The sequence below is a fragment of the Muscardinus avellanarius genome, assembly GCF_963383645.1.
Source record: "Muscardinus avellanarius genome assembly, chromosome: 8".
Taxonomy (NCBI): domain Eukaryota; kingdom Metazoa; phylum Chordata; class Mammalia; order Rodentia; family Gliridae; genus Muscardinus; species Muscardinus avellanarius.
The window spans coordinates 33,869,995-33,892,135 of NC_137794.1; the positions used below are offsets into that span (position 1 = coordinate 33,869,995).

Genomic DNA, 22,141 nt, shown 5'->3' on the forward strand with positions numbered 1-22,141 from the left:
AGCCGATGTTTCTCCCATCCCATCCCACTCGCTCCAATTTAACACATCCAGTCAGTCCTACTCAAGTTTACCACACACAGCAGAAGAACCACAGTTTAGGCAAATTATACATTTAATTTCAGAACACCAACAAAACATTCAACAGTTCCCTTCAGAGCACTGACATTCTCAATCCCCTTTAAGCTGTTTCTTTCTATGGGGCATGGCTGATAGGAAGTGGATGGCACTGATCTGGGCTCTGGACCTTCTGTGTTCTATGACAAGGCAAGTATTTGGTACAAATGGCCATTATATGTAGGTACTTTCAGGAAATTAAATAACAAGCACAAAGCCCCCTGTCGGGAATCCAGCCCGACAGCTGACGGGGCTTGGAGAGATGATGAGTACCGACTACTCAAACACAAACCCACGAGCCGGGAGTCAAGTCAAGCAAGATCTCATTCATTTCTCTCCAAGCACTCATATTATATAGCACCAAACCACGAGGGGAATTCCCATGAGAAATAGCCTAGCCTATCCAGGATAAAGATCACTAGCACGTAGTTTACAGCCAATCCCAGGCCAGTACATGAGCCATTCATGTGTGCGGAAAGCTCCTTTAAAGGTAGAAAGGGAAAAACCGCTCAGTCTCCCCACCCATAATGAATGGGGAAACCATGCCTTCCTAGCTTCCTCCAGGCGCCATCTTTGCCCCTTTTTTGCTGAATCACTTTACTTAAAGTTTTGCCTTAGGCCGTAGGCCGCTCAGGCCGAATCTCCTTAGGCGCTATATAGACACACCCCATCACCCCCTAGTACTTCCTGCACATGGTGTGAATGATAGTCATTATTATGATGATGAAATATGACTTTTCACTTCACACCACATTTCTTCCCGTTTTTACCAGTCTCTTTAAAAGCAAAGCCATTGCTCTCACCTGCCTGAGGGACACTGACTACAATTACTTGCTCGTCAACTACGTAAGACCCTGGAACTGGTCCTTGGGGACCCTGCCCCATCCCCATCCATCAGCTTGAGCTCATACGCTGTTATTCTAGCAGCTGCAAGGTTATGCTTCAAGGCTCTCACTCGTCTCCACCCATGGATTTACGGTGGGCAGCGTGGGGTAATGGAAAAAGCACAGGACACAAAATTAGAAGACAAGGGTTAGAATCCAGTGTCCACCACTGAGCTGAATGAAGCTAGGTATGATACTTACTTACTCTGTGCCTCATTAATCTCCTCAATAAAAATGTGTATAATAAATCATTAGTGTACAGGGCAAATGTAAGGATTAAATAATATTTTTTCCATTAGGAAAAACCTTACAACATAGCTAGGCACAGGTAAAAAAAAAAAAAAAAAAAAAGTTTACCTGCCCTTTCAATGCTCCAAGGCTCAGCATAGTGAGTCCACCTGTTCCAGGTGTCTTTCTCCTTCTCCTCTCTCCACGTTTTTCCAGCAAGCCCCTTTACCTTTTTTTTTTTTTTAACCATCAACTACCCCACCATATCCAGATCTGAAAATGACATCCAGCCTTTGTTCCACAAGCATTCTGGCCCTTCTTTGACACCCCCAATTTGGAGTATGAGACAAAGAGAGAATGTTTACAGGGGATATTATTCATCAATCCAACTTAGTATCTCATATTCCTCTTCCTGGTACTCAGGGACTCAAAATGTTCTTCATTCAGTTATATGAACTTAGAAGTCACAGTCTAAGACAGGGACAGCATGATCCAATTCTGATCCTCCCCCACCCTGGTGCCAGAGCAGACACCGACAATCAATCACACTGCTGTCCTGCTGGTCACAGACACGGCTCCAAAACCCCTCTCAGCTCTCCAGCCAGCCACTGTCCATCAGTCAGACTGACATTTTGGACAAAATCTATTTGCCAAGATTGGGAAACCTTAAATCAAGCCAGGACTGTACGTCCAGGTACCACACAAAGCAAAGGATAGTGGCCATTTGAATAGTCGTAACCATGTTGTAGGCAGTGAATATATATAGTCTGCATGGCTCAGGTACAACATGCTTTGTATCTATAAAATCAAAGATTAAAACAGAATTCTAAGCAGTACATTTGGGGACTTACATGCTCAAATTATAATGTTCTTATTAATTCAAGTTTAAGTAGAAAACCCTTTACACTTAAATTTACTAAAAACTCTCCTAAAATTATATCAGAATGCATTCTGAGCTTAATAAATGCTTTGTACTCTACATAATTTTATGGATAGTTAAAGCTCTTAAACTATTCAAGATCATGATTTTTTATTACTGCTATTATTGTTACTACTGCTGAAAATAATTATAATAGGTAACATACACTGATACTTACTATGCACCTGGCACTCTGCTGAATGCCTACACACAATCATTCATTCATTCGAGTCTCATAGCAATCCTATACAGAAGGTACAATTCCTATTCCACTTTTACAAAATGAAGTATCTCAGGTCACTTGTGTATGGTCATGTCCGTCATCAGTGGCAATTGAGATTTCAAATGAACACCTGCCTTAATCACGACATATGCCACCATCCAAGAACAGACAGCCTATAGATGGACACGAGTGGGCGCATGGGAGTGAATATAAACCTTCTCCAGTATTAGTATATACTCAACTCCAAACCAGTTTTTAGCTAGTAAATAGCATATCATAAATGGAAAGCAAAACCCAAACTCCTATCAATTGTGGGGTTCAGGCTTAGGGAAGTAGCCAGCTACTATTAGAAGAACCTGTATCAAGGAACTTAAGTGGAGAGCCAGTGAACTCCAATCCACATGGGAATGTCATGAATGAGGAAGACCACACTCCCACTCCTTGTGCAACCCACAGAAGGCAAACTATCAAAATCAAAAGCTCTGCTGGCTGTTTGCTTTGGGCTTTTTTGTTTTCCTTTGTTGTTGCTATTAGACTGGTATGCATCAACAGCTGCTGACTTATACATTAGGTTTACCAAATACCACTGAACTGACCTGTCAAGCAAGTTCCCTAATTGGATCTCTTGGTCTCAGCCCTCTACTCCCAAAGCCACTAGATCCAAGATGACAAAAAATAAAAAATAAAAAATAAAAATAAAAAATAAGTTTCCTGACTGCCATCACCCAGTGGGAACTGGAAAGCACATCCTGAAATAGTTAGAACCCCCTATCCTCAGTCACAGCCAACATTCCACTTCTGCTTCAGAGCTCAAAGCAATGCTGGCAGAGGGCCCACAAAGGTCCACAACAAAGCAGACACACCCGAAGCACACCTCGCCCCACCCCATTTCCAGGGGTCAGTTCCAGGAAATCCTCCTTCCTTGGGTTCTGCCAGATACTGAACCTGCCCCAAACAGCCAGACCAGCTCAGTGGTAACAAAGGGAAACAGAGGAGACCAAGGGAATTGTAAACAAGTCTCCCAGGAGCTGCACAAGCCTAAAAGTACCCGGGTTTACAAAAGGCAGGTGGGGCTCCATGGGGCTGAATGCTGGCACACAAGTCCAACTTTCTGGACTACTACAAAGCTTTCATGAGTCCAGAAAGGAAACATTCAATTAAGTGCTTTTCCTAGGTTGATTTCTCTTTTAGTGTCTGAGGGAAAAAACAATCAAATATACAAGAGATAACAATACTAACCCTTCAGAGTACCATAGTCCAGTTCCTGAGTAATTAGCCAGTGCTGGCAGATAAACTCAGATAAGCCTATTAAGAGGAGACCAAAAGGAAGCTGCACTACTCAGTTGCTGGCTGGTTCACGATTCCAACCTCAACTCCTCCCCTCCTATCCCCACCTCTTACAGCTACCCCATCACTACCACCCCCCCAAAAGAAAAAAAAAAAAAAAACAGACAAATGGTACAGGATGGTTATTGTCTAAAACAACACTAAACAGAAAGGCTCAAGGACACTGTTTTTAAGCAGCAATCAGAAAGGGGACCCCCAAAAAATGACTGCACGTGGTCAGAAAGTAAAAAAATTCCCTCAAATATTAATTGCCATTTCACAGATTGATTATTCTACTTTCAATGCTGTAACAAAATATTGGAGGCTGGGTAATATATAAAGAAAAAAGGGTCATTAGGGTTATTTAGCTCACAGGTTTGAGGATGAAGTTTCAATACCAGGCAGTCCCCTCAATTCAGCTTCCAGTGAGCGACCCCTGGCTGTGCCGCGTCATGACAGAGGGCTTCAGGATAGAAAGAAGCACAGGGGCAAGATGACAGGGTGAGACAGGAAGTCCCAGAGCAGGGAGGGTCATGCCTGCTCCTGTACAGCAACTCCTCCCTCAGGGACTAATCAGGTCCCACAAAAGCTATCCTTTCTGAGGGCAGAACCCACAAAGAGCTAACCCCGCATGCCCCTCCTCACGAAGGTTCCACCAACTCCTAACAACGCGGCACTAGAAACCAGGCTTCAACCCTTCAACCTCTGGAGGACAAACACAGCCAGCTGTAGCACCAGAGAAGAGCAAAGTCCCACTAAGTTTCTAATTTGGAAAAATAAGGTCCTGTGTTTGTGCAATGGATAAGCTGTATAACATAGAATTAACCCCAGAAAGATAATAAATACAGATTATGGTTTAAATCAGGACAATTTATGTTGCTAACTCTGCAGCCACAATAATACCTGTTAAAGCCGTTCCTGCTGAAGCCTGCACGGGATCTCCTCAGTTTAGTTTGCAAACTCACTTTTTAAAAAGCTTGCATTTAGCAAGTGAATGATTTCTTGAGGAACTAGGAATTGAACCCAAAGGCAATCTACCGCCAAGCTATACTCCAAGTTCTTTTATTTTTTTTTTTATTTATTTTAGGTTTTTCTTTGTTTGTTTGCGGTACTGGAGTTAGAACTCAGGGGCATTCTACCTCAGAGCTACACCCCCCCAAGTCCTATTTTTTTATCCTTTATTTTGAAACAGGGTCTTACTAGGTCGCAGAGGACCTCACTAAGTAGCTGAGGCTGTCAGCCAGCCGCAATCCTCCTGTCTCAGCCTTCCAAATGCTGGGATTGCCACCACGCCTGGCTTATTTTTTGGTTTTTGAAACCCAGTCTCACTAGGTTACTCCCAAGTACTAGGAAATACTAGAAGCCCAGGTTCTTAATCTTGTTTTTTAAAATCTACATTTCAAAAATAAAGTACTTTAAAATTTTATCTATATAATGATCAGTAAATCATGCCAATTTTTATCTTAAAAACCTTACTATAAATCTAGATTTTATCATCCATTTCTAACTTGCCTAAAATATAATTCATTTCAGAGCTTTTTATAAATCAAACATAGAAAAAGCCAGAAAAAGACAGCATTTGGGAGGCTGAGACCAGGGGATCACAGTTTGCAGATAGCCGGAGAGCCTCAGCTACTTAGCATGGCCCTTCTCAATTCAGTGAGATCCTGTTTCAAAAATAAGAAAGACTAAAAAATAGGGCTAGGGGTGTAGCTCAGAGGTGCAATGCCCCTGGGTTCCATCCCCAATACAGCAAAAAAAAAAAAAAAAAGAAGAAACAGTTATTAGTTGGTAGTTCATACTACTTCCTCATAAACAGTTTTCTTTTTCATTATAGTTGTTATCCTTTTCTGTTTTTAATTTTTTTTACTTGAAAGAAAAAAAAACAAGATTTATGTAGTCTTACATTACTGTCTACAGTGTGGAAACCACCCTGTACTTTCTATTATAAATATTTGTCAAAATTTACTGTCCCCAAATGAATTGAAATGTTTAAAATGTCCAACTCAAATGGATAAAAAAAATCCTTGTTATAAAGAAATCCATGCTTTTGGTTATATTTACAAGGTTAAATGCTATTAGAGAATGAAAAATTATCCAATTTTAGAAATATTAAAATATACTAGAAAAATGGAGGTCAGGTTTTTCTTTTCCAAATCTTTCTAGCAAATGACTGTATACATAGATTACAATTACACATAATTTAACATCTAGTTGCTAGCTTTAAAAATCAAGAAAACTGTCCAGTCTTTCCAGTTAGAGGGGGAAAATTCCATCAGTATTTTTTTTCTCAGTCCTGGGGATGAAACCCAGGGGCATTCTACCTCTAAGAGACACATCCCCAGCCATATTTTTTATTATTCTTTATTTTTGAAACAGGGTCTTACTGAGTTGCAGAGGGCCTCACTAAGTAGCTGAGGCTGTCCGTGAACCATAATCCTCTGGTCTCTGCCTCCCAAATGCTGGGATTACAAGCATGCGCCACCACGCCAGCTTTCATCAGCCTTTTTTTTTTTTTTCAGCCCTGATGTTGCATGCTGCTATGGGTTTAATTACATCCCCCCAAAAGATAGTGAAATACTAACCTCCTACCCCATATCTGTGAATGTGACCTTATTTGGAAACAGGATCTTTGCAGATAATCAATAAGTGGTCATTAAGATAGGCTCTATCCTCATGAGAGGGGGAAATGTGGATAAAGAGACAGGCACAGATATGCACACAGGGAGAATGCCAGTAAACATATAGGCAGATATCAGAATGATCCATGTCCAAGCCAGGGAATGCCAATGGTTGTCAGCAAATCTCAGTAGCTCGGAGATTAGCATGGAACAGATTCTCCCTAGCAGTTCCCAGAAAGAAGCAACCTTGCCAAGTCCACGATTTTGGACTTCCATCTTTGAGAATGCTGAGGCAGAGTTCTGTTGTTTAAGCACCACAGTTTCTGGTACTTTGCTGATTATGGCCCTAGAAAATGAATACACATGCCTTCTCAGCCTGGCCTCCCATTACAACTATGTCCTTGTCCTTGGGCCCAGAACCTATCCTTGCCTCTCCTGATGTCTTCTTGTAAGATCAAATCTCAAGCTGGCCTCACTCACCATGGCCCTCCCAATGCCCCCATTTCTGGTCAGGGATACTGTAGGCACTTTGGGTGGGGCAGTTCTGTGTGGAACTATCTTCCACACTGCAGAATGTTACACATCCCTGATACAGAAGAGAACTTCTGCTCGAAAAGCTTTGGAGGCAGGTGCTGGCGGGTTTAATGCAGACCATCTACTGAGTATAATTTCAATCATGTCCGTTCACATCACTCTCTTCATCTGTAAAATGGATCAAATACCTTGTCATGTGACAGAGACAATCTAGTGAGTTAAAACCTTAAAGAATCTATGAATACTCTGAATATTTCTTTGTGGTATTAGGATAATTTAGAAAATAATACTTTTTACATGATCACATCCTGACTTTAACTGCTTTGGAACTTCTAAGGCTTCTTGAATATACTCTACAGGGGTGCAACATCTTGAGTGGTAAGTGCATGTTTAAAATAATACCCAAACATAGCCAGGCATGGTGGCACATGCTTGTAATCCTAACATTTGGGAGACTGAGACAGGAGGATCCAGGTTCAAGGCCAGCCTCAGCTACTTAGTGAGGTCCTCCGCAACTTAGTGAGACCCTGCTTCAAAATAAAGAATAAAAAAATAGGGCCGGGGGTGTAGCTCAGAGGAAGAATGCCCCTGGGTTCCATCCCCAGTACTGCCAAAAATAAATAAAATAATAAAATAATACCCAATCATGCAAAGAATAGGTACACATATTACAGTTGCAAAGAACAAGACAGTTCTGGAGCATAGTTTGTGTGTTTTCCCTTACTTGAAAGCAATGTCATAGCCCTGAACAAAGATTCACATTTTCCAACTTTGCTTCCAATTTCTTTGTCTGTTTGATCCCAGTGATGGTGGCTCTCTGACATCCAGGCATAGACTGCTGTCCAGCTCATTTCACCCTGCTCCATGGACATGCCTCAAGCCAGCATCAGTTGTTCAATCTCCTGGATTAAATGGTTTGCATGTCAAGCCTCTGAGTTTAAGGGAGACCAGCACCGATTTGGGAAGAGTCACGCTTTTTTTCCATCCTGATACCTAGAACCTACCATCACCTAACCCTCCTGGTACTTAGTTCTCCACAAATATTTGATAAACATATGAACCAATCAACATACGAACAAAAGCATGGATAAGTGAGCCCATGAATGAATGCATTCAAGAATCAGGAACCTGTTAGGATTACAGGTGGCATACATCTATAATCCCAGTACTTGGAAGGCTGAGACAGGAGGATTACCGGTTCGAAACCAACCCCTACAATTTAGCAGGACTTTTAGCAACTTAGCAAGACCTTGGTTCCAAAAATAAAAAAAAATAAAATAAGGCTAGCGGATATAGCTCGGAAGTAGAATGTTCCTGGATTCTAACCTTAGCACGAAAAAATAAAAACAAAACAAAACCAAAAAAAGGAATCTGGCTTCCAATTACATCTCAGCTCTACACTGACCAGCATAAATAATGGCAGGGCAAGCCACTTACTTTCTAAGCTCAAATCTCTGTTTCTATAAAATTAGGTGGCTGGACTTCACAAGAAAGTCTCTTTAGGTTTCCCTCCAATTCTGAGCCCAGCAACTTGAAAGGTAAAAGACTGTAGTTGCTTTTTGAGAAATGTTAGTCAAGGCAAGCAGGAAGATAAGAATTCTTCTGAAATCACAGAACAAACCAGGGTTCCTCCCTGTCAGAAAGTCTGTTCCTTGGGGACAGAAGGTTCCAGGAGCAGACAAGCAGCTGACACTTTAGACATCTCTGAGTTGCAGGGCACTGTGGAATTTGTTATGCTGGGCTTCTTTAGGAACTCGAGAGTCCACCTCATCCTCTAAAGAAAGTCCACGGGGACCTCTGCAGCCAGCTCATTGTATCCTAAGCTCCTCCCTTTCCAGCCAGAGCAAGATGGGATCAGGACCTCTCTCCCAGGCTCCAAATCTAACTCAGCTCCTCTCCTTGCCATCTGCAGAAGGCTCCCAGGAGCAGCACACTTCACTGTTTCTCGAATATTTCCTCCATATCTACCATCCTGCAATGCATTCCTCTGCTGCCTATATTATTCCTACCTCTGGCAAGAATGTTCCTGAAAGACATGTGTCCTTGGGCTGTGCTTTATTACTGCTGGTTTTACCTTTCCTATCTTATCTCTCCACCGTGTGTGAATTCCTTAAGGACATAGACCACACCCTTTTTCTCCTCTGGTTCCCCATATGACCAGGGACAGAGCTGGGCAAGCTTCAGAAGCCTGAAAAATGGTGTTGAATTAATAAGTGAACGAGATAATTGACTGATTTTATTATTTTTAAATTAAAAGTCATATTAATATATTTCCTGGACAGAATTACCCAGGCCTCCCCTTTTGAGTATACATTCAGAATTAAAATTTAAAATGGCAAAGGAATACATTTTAAAATGGCATAGGAATACAATTTTTTTATAATGGAAATAAAATGATCCCCCCTATAACATGAGTGGCAGCAATATTATCAGTTATATAGAAATCTGACTTTCAGGTATGTATGGCGTAATAACATGGCATCACTTTTATTTCTTATTAAAGCAGACTTTGCCTGGAGCTGGGGGGATGAAAGGGCACTCAACCCTTTATGTTAGCTATTCTAGCTGCTGAAGCTTCAGGGATGAGGGGAATCAGAACAAAATATGAAGATTTTCTCTAAATAGGTAATTACAGCAGAGCATCTTTTCGGAAAACCCTGGGGCTTAGCTAAGTCAAATTCTAGTCCTTCCTTGTGATCTAATAAACTTCATCTAAAACCAACTGACTTGGAAATCAAAATATATGTTCTCCCATGCACTTGTGGGTCATACTGGGTACTGAATAAAACGCTACCAACAGTCAACCCATTGCTGCTGAAATGAAAACACAGCTTTCCCCCGAAAGCTTAATATAGCTTAATGCTATAAGCTTCATTAGCTTCCCCAGTCCAACGTCTGATCTAAACATCTTTATAATTTCTAAGAAATCATTATTTTTACACTATATAACCAAAAATACCAGTGGAAGAAATATAGGAGATAATTTTACATTTGGAAAGACTTAATGAATGAGGCCTGTCTATGACTTGAAAAGACTTGAAAAGACTGGGTCGTCAAACAGCAGACCATTAAAATGGATAATTAGTGCTTATGGGCTGTAAGTGTGTGGAAACTTCCAGCTCAGATGAAACCACATCAGAAAACACACTATGAGGCAGTACAGTGAGGGGCCTGAGACATCATAGCAAAACGCCCTAGAAAAAGAATAAATTCATTTTGAGGCTAATAGGTATATTGTTCATATAAAAGAAGCTATTATAAGGATTATCCACACTTACTCAAAGGACAAAGTGTTTTAAAGCTAGAGTGCAATTCTGAGTTATTCATCAAAATCCTTCATTTTACAAAACAGAAACTTGGGCAGAGATGGAACACATAATCCAAACTTACATTACTTAGTATGTAATAAACTTGGGTTTCTTCATATTCGTTCCATATGCAAAACATGTAACATGAAATTTAAAATTTAAGCTGGGTATGGGGGCTCATGCTGGTAATCTCAGTACTTGGGAGGCTGAGACAGGAGGATGGCAGGCTCGAGTCCAGTCCCAGCAACTTAGCGAGACCCTGTTTCAAAATAAAAAACAAAATTGGACTGGGGGAGTAACTCAGAGGTTGAGAGTCCTTGAGTTCAATCCCCAGTACCACCAAAAATAAAAATAAAAATAAAAAGGCACATAGCAGGAAGATAATGGGCATTTGTTAATGGAACTGATGACACAGGGATGCAAGGTTCCAGAAATGTAGGGACATACTACCTACTGACAAGCCGAGTAATTACCTCCACTTTGACTTGCTCAAGGTAGCCTATGCTTAATCCTATAAAGCATCCCAACCACTGTCAAGAAAATGATATTGGAATAATTACTGAAGCAAGTTTGTGGAGAAACCCAAAGCTTTACAGCGTTGTTAGTGAGGAGTACAGGTTTCCCAACACAAGTACTGCAGCTTCCATGGGGAAATCTCTAAGAGGCAGGTATGACTAAGCAACCACCAAGAATTAGAAATACCAGAAACTGTCAGGAGTCCGAGAACCAGAACATGCCTGCACTTAAAGATAAGTTGGAGTGTCCCACATAGTGTTCCTAGCAAAATGGGGGTTGGGGGTTTATTTTTAAATAAGACGTTTCGGTGGCTTCTAAGGATATTCAAGCAATACTTTATTCCGTCCTCCACCCCCACCCCACTGAAGAAACACATTTTGGGACAATCTGGTTGGCCTACTGAACAGATCAAACTTTAAACAATCAATACTGCACTTTTTGATATATCTGATTATGTATCTCTCAAAGGGGTCTTTCGACTCTACTACAGTTTAACTCTCAGCTAAAGAAACCAAGTATCCGTAGTCCTGGAAAACGGCAGTGTTCCATGTCTTGGCTGTCAAGTATACAACCGAATTTGTCGTTAAAGTTTGACATGTCCGGCTAATTAACTTTTTATTCCTTAAAAAAAAAAAAAAAAAAAAAAAAAAAAAAAAAAACTTCAGCCGGCGTGGTGGTGCACGCTTGTAATCCCAGTATTGGGAGGCTGAGACCAGAGGATCACGTTTCGCAGACACCCTCAGCTACTCAGTGAGGCCCTCTGCAACTTAGTGAGACCCTGTTTCAAAATAAAGAAAAAAAAAAATAGGGCAGGGGGTGTAGCTTGGAGGTCAAATGTCTCTGGGTTCTATCCCCAGACCCGCAAAAATAAATAAATAAATAAATAAATAAATAAATAAATAAATAAAAACTTCCAAAAAATACATAATTCATCCAACAGAACTTCTATAATTAGAGACCACAATTTATAGATTCACAAGAGGTAATTTGCCACATCATTACAAGAGAAGAAAACACATACACACACTTAATGAAAATGCAAAAATATTTATTGCACCCCAGTTTTTTTTTTAAGTAACAATTAAAGCAAACAAACAGGCACAACAGGACAAACCTGGCTTACCATTCTCTTTGCTAAGGTACAAAACTAAAGAAATGTACTCGGTCGCCAGCTGGTAGGTAAGCGAGGGTAAAGAGCTAGTTCCATTTAAACTTGTTTCATTCAGGAGCCAGGTTAGCAAATCAAAGTCGCCCAAAAGAGCGCCGCACGCCACACCAGCCCACTGAAGGTCCCGAGCCGAGAACCAGGGGTGAGGGGGCCCCGAGGGCTGAGCCACCCCTCCCCAGACCCCGGCGCCGGGGGCTCCCGCGCTGCTCCCGCCCCGCCCGGCCGCCCGCCGAGGATGGATGCGCTGGGTCACCTGCGGCGCCCGCAGCATCCCGCCCCCCGCCGCGCTCACCGCCACGAAGCCCGACGAGGAGGCGACGAACACGCGGACGACCATCCTGAGAATCCGGCCGGCGGCCGCCGCCGTCGGGGAAGGCGCGGGGGTCTGGCTCCCTCCCGCGCGGTCCGCGGATAAAAGCCGAGCGCCGCCCGGGAGGAGGGAGAGGAGGGAGGGGAAGGCGGGAGGAGGCAGGAGGCGGCCGCGGGGCGCGCTGGGAGTTGTAGTCCCGGCTCCGGCTCCGGCTCCGGCCCCTCCCGCTGCGCGACGCCCCTGGGCTCGTGTGGCCCGGGCACCTCGGGCCGGGAGGAGCTGGGAGTGCGGGCGGCAGGATCCCTGCGGTTCGTGGAGCAGCGGCTGGGCTCAAAGTCCGAGCTGGCTTCCTCGAGTGGTTTACTGGTTCTGAGCACCCCGCCCAGAAACGCCTCCCAACTCGGTCCCGCCGCCCAGACCCGGAGTCCGGGCTGCGGCGCGGGGCGAGCCCGGGAGACCTTCGGCCCGCGGAGGGGCAGCCCGGGCCCGGGAGGGGTGGCCGCGGCCCGGCTGGCCTCGGTTTCCCCCCCACCTCTGATGAATGTAGAAAGGTGATTTCTTTTAAGTAAATGAGAGGTTTTCATTTCTTTCTTTTGACTTCTTTCTTTCTTTCTTTGGTTTTTAAACGCTGAAAATTAGAAACCCAGATGAGAATCACAACCTATTTTTCTTAACAAAACTGTAATTGTAGTAGAAAAATAAATACCAAGCGGAATTTGAATCCTATCAACATTGGAAATCAGGACCCCACCTGTCCCACCCCCACCCCACACACTGGTTCTGCCTCTGTGTTAGTTGCACCAAATCTGTGCCTTTCCCAAAACTGCTGTGCATTCCTTCGCAGTCTCCCAGGAGGATGTCCTTCAATAGAAAGCTTTTGTGCTGTTGCTAATAGTTTTAGGAATACTTCTTTAACAAGTGTTTTCTGTTTGACAAAAGCTCAAGCCTCTAATGGTTTTGTGGAAATGAACCAGTTTTCCTTGCAGTACTGTATTTACTTTCTTCCTTTGGCAGGGGAGTTTAGCAGAGTTCTGGGAACAATGTTAATTAATAGTTCTAGAAAGAAATTACATGATGAGATCTTGGGCTCTGGTAATTTTGCATAAATATTAATCATTTTACAGCATTTTTTTAACAATTTTGAATATTTCAAGTTTTCTATTGTTTATCTAATGCCAATCCACTACTGTAGTTTTCCTTCTTAAATTTAGTATAATAAAAGAATATACAATCAGGTTGTGGTGGCACACATCTGTAATCTCAGTACATGGAAAGCTGAGACCTAAGGATTGTAAGTTCAAGACCAGCCTTAGCAACTTAGTGAGGCTCTCAGCAAGCTAATGAGACCTTTTTCAAAATAAAAATTTTAAAAGGATTTGGAATATAGCTAGGAGGTAGAATCTCCCTAGGTTCAATCCCCAGTACCACAAAAACAATCCTGATGGCACTTTATTTCTTTATCATCTTCAAAAGATTTAAGTGTGAGTTTTGCTGTTCTTAATATCACTCTGCAAGTATTCTTTAATTTTGCTACCATGAATATGGACATGAATGTTTATGAAACATAAAATAGTTCCCATAAAAGTAGTTACCGTATTTCCCATATAAAGGCAAGTCTTTACAAAAGCAAAGATTTTCTTCAGTTTGGGATTGTTTTGCTGTGAAGATATAAACTCAATGAATTTGAATTCAGAGCCTACTCTGTGAAAGGTACCAGAGTGGATAAAAAATTGAGCAAGTTGCTTCATTAGTAAGCAGAACACCTATTGTCTGTGAAACAAAAAGATCTGTGTGAAAACAGCAACAGAACAAGACACACCCACTGACACACCCACTGACACACCCACTGATACACCCACTGTGCCCATAGAATGTGTTGTGGCTACAAAGGAAAGGGAAGGGAGACACTGTGACCTTTTCTAGAAATAACTTTAAAGATGAATACAATTTCTACTGGCAGATATAAAGGATAATGGATAATATTTAGGGAATGAGAACAAAACAGCAAAGAGCTAGGATTGTTTCAGAAAGGGATATGGGGAAAGCGGCAGGTAACCATGCTGAACAAACATTTGAACAGACAAAGGACTCTCTCTGGCATATCTGCCCAGCTTTCTCCACTTTTCTGGGCTCCTTTTCTCAGCTCTGATTCGACAGTGGTAGAGATAGTCCCCCAAAGCCTTGTTCATAACAGTAAGACCAGCGCCTTGGCCACAGCTGATTGGTCTAGTGCGAGCACCTGAGCTGAGCAAGGCCAGGCCTCCTCTCTGTCCTACGGATTTGGAATTGGACTGGGAAAGTCAGAGAGTTTGAGTCTGTGATGTAAAAGCTCAGGGCCTGCCTGCAGAAGTTGTGTTAGTCACTTTTCGAGCATTGTGATAATAAATACTTGAGGTGAACAACTTAAAAAGAGGGAAGGAGCCCGGCGTGGTGGTACACATCAGTAACCCCAGTACTTGGAAGATTGAGGCAGGAGGATCACAGGTTTGAGGCTAGCCTTTAGCAACTTAGTGAGACCTGTTAGGGTTGTGAACTGTTCCGGTTGCGGAAGTGTTCTGGGGATCCTGTTGGGCTCCCGGAACTGTAACAGTGAGAGATGTAGCCGCGGGTTCTTATTCTAAGCTAGCTATAGAAAACACTAGCCCAAACTCTTGATGGAAGCTTAAATGAGTTTATTATTATAAAGACGGAAAGATAGGACAGAGTTTAATAAAGCCCTATACCAGATGTAGTATAAGGGGATGACTTGAAAAGGAGTCGCCAAATGTTTCTGGATACAGAGTATCTTTATTACCAGTCTTCTGACCAGACTAGATCAGCCCTTTCTCCAGGGCAGGTCTTTTGTTGTGGGGATTCTTTCCTGTAGACCTGCCCTATCTCAGGCACAGACCCCAAGCCTTTTGTTACACTCCAGAATGTGTTAGTTGATTATGAGTCTGGGATCTCTTGGAGGCCCATGGCATTCTCCCTCATCCTTGAGGAAGTTCACTTCTCTTGGAAATGTAAAAGACCCTAGGCTTCTGGGCTTCCTCCATTCTATTGCTAAGCACCCTGGGCACCTGGGTCCTCTGTAGCCCTTTCCCTGAAGCTGAAGTTATTTTCACATTTTGAAACCATTTCCCAATACTGGTACATTCATACATTTTAAAGCCATTTCCCAATACTGGTACAAACAAGATCCTGTTTCAAAACAAAATAGGGCTGAGGGTACAGCTCAGAGGTAGAGAGCCCCTAGGCCCAATCCCCAGTACCACTAATAAATAAATAAAAATAAACAAATAAAATATAGACAAACATAAAAAGGGCCGGGAGTAAAGCTCAGAAGTAGAACACCCCTGGGTTCAATCTCCAGTGTCCCCCCTACCCTCCAAAAAGGCTTATTTTTGGCCCATGGTTGGTTTCAGCCCACAATCAGTTGACTCTGTTGTTGTGGGCCTGTGAAGCAGAACATCATGGCACAGGAGTGTGTGGAGGAGGCCACCCACCAACTGGCAGGCAGGAAGCAAGGAGAGAGGAGGGTGGGGTCCCAAGATCCCCTCCAAGGGCCTATCCTTAATGACCTAACTTCCTTCCTAAAGATTTAACCATGTCCCAGTAGCACCGCACGCTGGTGACCAAACCTTTAAAACATAAACCTCTGTGGACATTTAGGATCCATCCCTGATAGAAGCCATGTTCAAATGTAAGAACCAGGAAATCTAAAGAAGCCAATGAGAGGAAACCAGACAACAAAGCAGACATGTGGATGTGACAGGGTAAGGCTCAGAGAGTCCTAGCTAGCAGTGCTTTGATCTGTGTGACTCCTCAGACTACAACCTATTTGCCAAATTTGGCTAGCTGTCTATAAATAAAGTTGTTTTTTTTTTTTTAACACATTCCCTTTTGTATTGTCTATGGCAAAATAACAGAGACTGCATGGTCCACAAAGCCTAATGCCTTTGCTATCTGGCCCTTTACAGAAAACAGTTTGCTAGTTCCTGTACCAGTATTTGGGAAGAGGCTTCAAAATGTATCAATGTACCAGTATTGGGAAAGGTTTTCAATTTTTCAAATATATCTTTGGTAGTAAAAGAAGCCAGGAGCTTCAGAGAAAGGGCTGCAGGATTCCAGGCACCAAGGGTGATTAGCAAAGACAACAGAGATAGTTTCAGGGCCTTTTTCAGTGTAAAGATAAGGCTTCCCAAGGAAGTGGAAGAATGCCATAAACCTTCAGGAGATCCCAGACTTCAATAATCATGAAAGGATGCCATAAGCCTTCAAGAGATACCAGAATCCATTGATAAAATAACACATTTGGGGGGTGTAACGAAAGACTTGGGGTCTGTACCAGAAACAGGACAGACCAGCAGGAAGGAATCCCCCACATCAAAAGGGCTGTCCTTAGAGGGGGCAGATTTGGTTGGGTTAGGAGACTGGCTATAACAATACTCCGTGTCCAGGAATCTTTGGTTAATTCATTGGAACCAGTCTCCCATGCCACTCCTGAACGGCACGGGGCTGTAACTGTCTTCTGTATTTCTATCTTTTTACTAAACCCCTTTAAATCTTTAGCAAGAGTCTGGGCTATTGCATATTTATCCTTAGCTCAGAACAAGAACCTGTGGTCTTATGGAAATAGTTTCTGGGAGCCTAACAAAGGTCCCCGGGGACAGTTTCCCAAACTATAACAGTTCAAACCCTAACAAGTCCCTACTTGGGGTTTAACCTTTTCCTGTATCCCCACTCCTGAGGGATATGTAACATCCCTGTATCCATTTTATAAACTTCTTGTCTTGTTTTAAGTCACCAGGAATGGGTTTTGCTTTGAGCAAACAAATGTTCTCTAATAATTATGTACTTACTTTATAAGCATCCCAATAACTATATTTGAAGAAAATAATCCTGGTGATAGCTCTATTTTTTTCCACCCTGAATAAAACAATTCCTTTATAAAGTTTATATGAAGGACAAAATGTGTAAGCAGACCAGGAACCCAGCAAGGCAACTATGGAGTTAGTAAACAAAGCTAGAGAATAACTGAGGCTTCGAAGTAATTGGGAATATAAGCCAGAGATCTCAGACCAAAATCAGAGTGTCCTACCACAGATGGCATCAGATAACAATCTGACGAGTAAAGTCTACAGATAGAGCAGGCAGCTGGATCTTAAAGGCAGGTCTCGGAAAACTGAGTAGGTCATTAGGCTTTAGGAAAGTTGCTGCTGTGTCACCTAGGACTTGATCCACTTTACAATTCATAATAGGAGTGTGTGTGTGTGTGTGTGTGTGTGTGTGTGTGTGTGTGTGTGAGAGAGAGAGAAAGAGAGAGAGAGAGAGAGAGAGAGAGAGAGAGAGAGAGAGAAAGAAAGAATGAGAGAGAGAAAGAGAAGAAGAGTGGAGGAAGAGAAGGAAGAAGGAAAAAAAGGGTTGGGGACCCTTTAATTTAGCAATCTGAAGAAGTCTGTAACCTCTCTTCTTTAAGAAGTTTGTTTCCAGTACTGTATAGAAGATATAAGAATAGATTTCAAAGGAAACTAATTAGGGTAGGGAATGTTAGAGACCCTTTAGCAGTCTGATAAAGTTTGTCTGTGAACTCTTTGTTTTCTTTTTCTTTTCTTTTTTTGGTGCTAGGTATTGGACCCCAGGGCCATTCTATCTCCAAGCTACACCCTCAGCCTAATTTTTTATTCTTTACTTTGAAGCAGGGTCTCACTAAGCTGCAGAGGGCCTCCCTAAGTATCTGAGGCTGGCTGTGAATCTGTAATCTTCCTGTCTCAGCCTCCCAAGTACTGTGATTACATGAGTGCACCACGATGCCCAGCTTGGAAACATTTCTAATGAAAGAGTTCAAAGCCAAGCATGGTGGGGCACACACTGGTAATCCCAGTATTTGGGAGGCTGAGACAGAAGGATCCGGGTTCACAGCCAGCCTCAGCTACTTAGTGAGGCCCTCCTCAACTTAATGAGACCTTGTTTCAAGGGTTCAGTCCCCAGCACCACACACACACAAAAAAGTTTCCAATACTGTGTAGAAACATATTACCCAGGATTTCAAAGGAAACTAATATATTGAGAGACAGTTATCAAAATATTAAACAGGTTTTTGAATGTTGTATGCTTCTTTATTAATGTATTAAATATAAAAAATGTAGTGTTAGATTTAAAAGCCACCAAGATTCTGAAGTACTAATGGTGAAAATAAATTTTTTAGATTCTTGCGACAATTGAAAACATGAAAATACATATGTTTTCAATTGATAAAAAAAAGTCATAAGTGTTGTTGTTACACCACCGTATTGCTTACACCAATAATTAAAGGAATTGGTAGTTTGGTTAGCATTTAGTGAAAACATAAAGCTGTGATTTTTTTTTTTCTTATTCAAGGTGATGAACCTTTTAAATTCCATCCACAGGCCTAATTAGTATGGGGAGGGGAGGTCCAAGAAGCCCAGTTTAAGAAATCTCAGTGTCTATATTCAAATTTATGAAACCTATGATTTTACATAAGAAGAAAGTATAGAAAGAGACAGGAGAATTTGAAGAACAAGGAATTAAAAAGCAAGGAAGAGCAATCAGAATTATACAAAACTGAAAAAGTGCAGTAAGAAGCATAGAACCCAAGAGTTTTAAGTTTCAGAATGACAACAGCTAAGAAATAGCTAATAGCTAAAGGAAACTCCCAGCCTGTGTAGTCACAGATGTTCTGACCACATCTGTGTACTTGCCCCAGCGTGACCTACGGCAGGTTGACAGTAATTTATGACACTCGTGACCAGGCTTGAAAATACCTGCTGTTCCATCAAGGTCCTGTTCATGAGTTTACATTGGACAGGTAGCGACTAAGGCAGTTGGTACTGGGGGACCGTTGAGATCAGGAGATGCTGCGCTGGGGTGAGAGGGGTTGAGGAACTTTGAGCACGCTGAGGGAGAGAGAGGAGACTGAAAGGATGAGAGAGAAGATCAAGGTGGTCTGCGGCAAAAGGAGCAGCCGCCGCTGTTAGAAGCAGAGATGCCAGCAAGGAGACAGGCGCCGTCTTTCTTCCTGTCTCTGTTTTCAAGACTCTAAGTCTGCCACGGTTCCTGCCCTTGAGCGGTTGCGCCGTAACATCACCACCACCCCACTGATCTTATGCTCTTTTAAGTGGGTCTCTTCCTAGCAGCTATTAAATTCTGAACATAATTCCCATAGAAAGCATGGAGTGTAAATCATGCTCCTTAAGGTGACATAAACCAGGGAGGTGAGCAATGTCCAAGGACCCATATATTCATATTATATAAGGTGTAGGCTCCCTGGGGCCTGTGACAAACTGGACAGCGTATCTCATTTGGGTTTTTCTCTGGACTATTCTGATTTTTCAGTGTAGCCTTGATTTTTAAATTCTGAGCACACTAAACTAAAACTGCCCTGCAGTCCCTATATATGGCCCTGTGCATCTCCAGGTTTCTCCCTCCGATGGAAACCACTGAGCTGGGGGTTGGCGCCCAATAAATCCACAAGAAGTGCTCGCTGATATAATGGCGATGGTTTATTATCACCGTTGACCTTTGTGAGAGCACTCCCAGTAGAGGATGAAGCACCAGTCAAAGCGACTGGCTTGGGGATGGAGAGCCCCAATGACTCCGTCCTCTTTCTTATTTGGAAACTTAGCAATGATGAGAAGGGGGGGAGAGCGATGGCAGAAGCTATGGAGCTAAAAGGGGAACCAGGGGACATAAATATCCTTCATTAAGGTTTATCTGCAGATTAAATAAAGAGTCTGGAGTCTCAACTGTCCTGGTTTTATTTTTAGAATGACATTGACTCTGATTGATATTTTGTTTCATCAAGGATGCCCTATTCTTAACATTCCTTAGCCAGTACTGTCTAGCTCCTGAAGGATTGTGCTTAAGGGATTTTTGTGGTCATCACATCACGCTTGGTACAATTTCTGTCCTGCTCCTTGTTCCTCTGAAAGCCATGATGGTACTTTGGGCTGTTAGTGAGTGATGGATTTGTGGGTGAGAAGGGTAGGCCAGAGGTCGTAAGCGGTCCACGGAGACACACTTGGATTAACGTCACAGCTGTATGACCTCAGGAGTTTACTGAACTTGCAAATACCTCACCTCCTTGTTTTGGGGGTGCTTATTGGAGATGACGTGTATAAAGTTGCTTTTTTCACATGGCTCCTGGTGCTTAGTTAGGACTCAATAAGTAATAACTATTACTTGTTTTGTTTTGTTCGAGACAGGGTTTTGCTATATGTCTAAGGCTAGTCTTGAATGCCCAGGCTAAAATGATCCACTTACCTCAGTCCCCTGCTGTAGCTGGGATTATAAGCATATATCACAGCACCCAGCCCAAGAGATATTATTAATCATCCCAAATAAATCAAGAGAAAACCTGTGCCTGCATGGAATATACAAATCCTACAAGTATTTGTTTCACGTCTGTGATTTTTTTTTTTTTTTTTTTTGCAGGTCTGGGGGTGGAACCCAGGGGCATTTGACCTCCAAGTTACACCCCCTGCCCTATTTTTTATTCTTTATTCTGAAACAGTGTCTCACTAAGTTGGGGAGGGCCTCACTAAGTAGCTGAGGCTGTCCATGAACTGCAATCCTCTAGTCTCAGCCTCCCGAAGGCTGGGATTACAAGCGTGCACCACCACATCCAGCTTGTGATTTTTACTTTCTAAGCAGCAGAGATCTGGTTTGCGTAAGCCTCTTCATACACTGCCATCTTCAGTTAAAGTACTTAATAAGATTGTTTTGATAGTAATGAAGTTTAGAGGCCATGCTTAAGATAAAAGGAATATTTGTGACATGGAGCAGCAATGAAGTTAAATAATGCAGCTTAAATTTCATAAGAAGATAATTCATTTTCTGCTTTATGTCGCTTCATCAGGCCAACTCTCTATTCTTAAACAAATAAAATGGAGGCAAATCTGAAAGAAAGAAATTGGACTAGAAACCAACATTGCAGGACACATTCTTGAATCACTTTACATTCTACCCAGCCAATGGTGTTCTCTCTCCTCTCGGACAAAAAAGGAAACCTTTCACTTTCCCAATGGCTTATTCCCACTGTCAACCCCAGCAACTGTGAAGAAAACATGAGATGGAAGAGAGGTGACTGGCGCCAGGCGACACTGGGAACTACGACAGGGGGCCTTGAGATAGGTTGGCAGGGTGAGCATGGGAAAACTAAACCCTTGCATACAGTCGAGTTTTTCTCTTTCTCTCTTTCCTTTCCCTTTCCTTCTCTCTCTCTCTCTCTCTCTCTCTCTCTCTCTCTCTTTCTTTCTTTCTTTCTTTCTTTCTTTCTTTCTGTGGTACTGGGGATGGAACCAGGGCATTCTACCTCTGAGCTACACCCCCAGCCCTATTTTTTATTTTGAAACAGGGTCTCACTGAGTTGCAAAGGGTCGCACTAAGTAGATGGGGCTGGCTGTGAATCTGTGATCCTTTGGTCTCAGCCTCCCAAGTACTTGCACCACCAGGCCTGGCAGTCCATTTCTTGCAGCTATATTCGTTCAGTAGGTCCTAGACACTCTACTTGTTGCTGGGGATTCTGCAATATATCCAACACATTCTACAATTTATCAAGTCTCTGCTTTCATAAAGATTATGGCTTCATAGGGGAAGATAAAAATTGAATCTATTATTACAATGTTTTAAGTGCCTAAAGGAAACAAAATTGATATTAGGTCTTTTAGGTCTTTTGGTTTTTGTTTTGTAGGACTGTGTGTGTGTGTGTGTGTGTGTGTGTGTGTGTGTGTGTGTGATCCACGGAGCACTTTAACATTAAGTTGTCACTTCTTTTATTCAGTTCTTTGCATCCATCTCTATCTATCTAGTTCATTTAGAGGCATTTAAATTGTAGATAACACTCTATGCTACACAGCACTATCTACATGTGGATAGATACATGCATATATATATATATATATATATATATATATATATATATATATATATCATGTTTCAGGATATATTCTTGAATCATTAAAGTTCAAACTGATTATTGTTTAAATAATT

The 22,141-nt window shown here is 42.3% G+C and overlaps 1 protein-coding gene across 1 annotated transcript in view; it reads right to left on the reverse strand.

Moving 5' to 3' along the window:
• The window catches only part of SH3BGRL2 (SH3 domain binding glutamate rich protein like 2), a gene marked incomplete at both ends in the record, with an annotated part of 55,995 nt that extends 43,817 nt beyond the window's left edge, over nucleotides 1-12,178 (reverse strand). Inside the window, one exon of the mRNA XM_080700014.1 lies at nucleotides 12,134-12,178. Within this exon, the coding sequence (XP_080556140.1) occupies nucleotides 12,134-12,178 (45 nt within the window). The remainder of the gene's footprint in view (nucleotides 1-12,133) is intronic.
• Nucleotides 12,179-22,141: the final 9,963 nt, after the last annotated feature.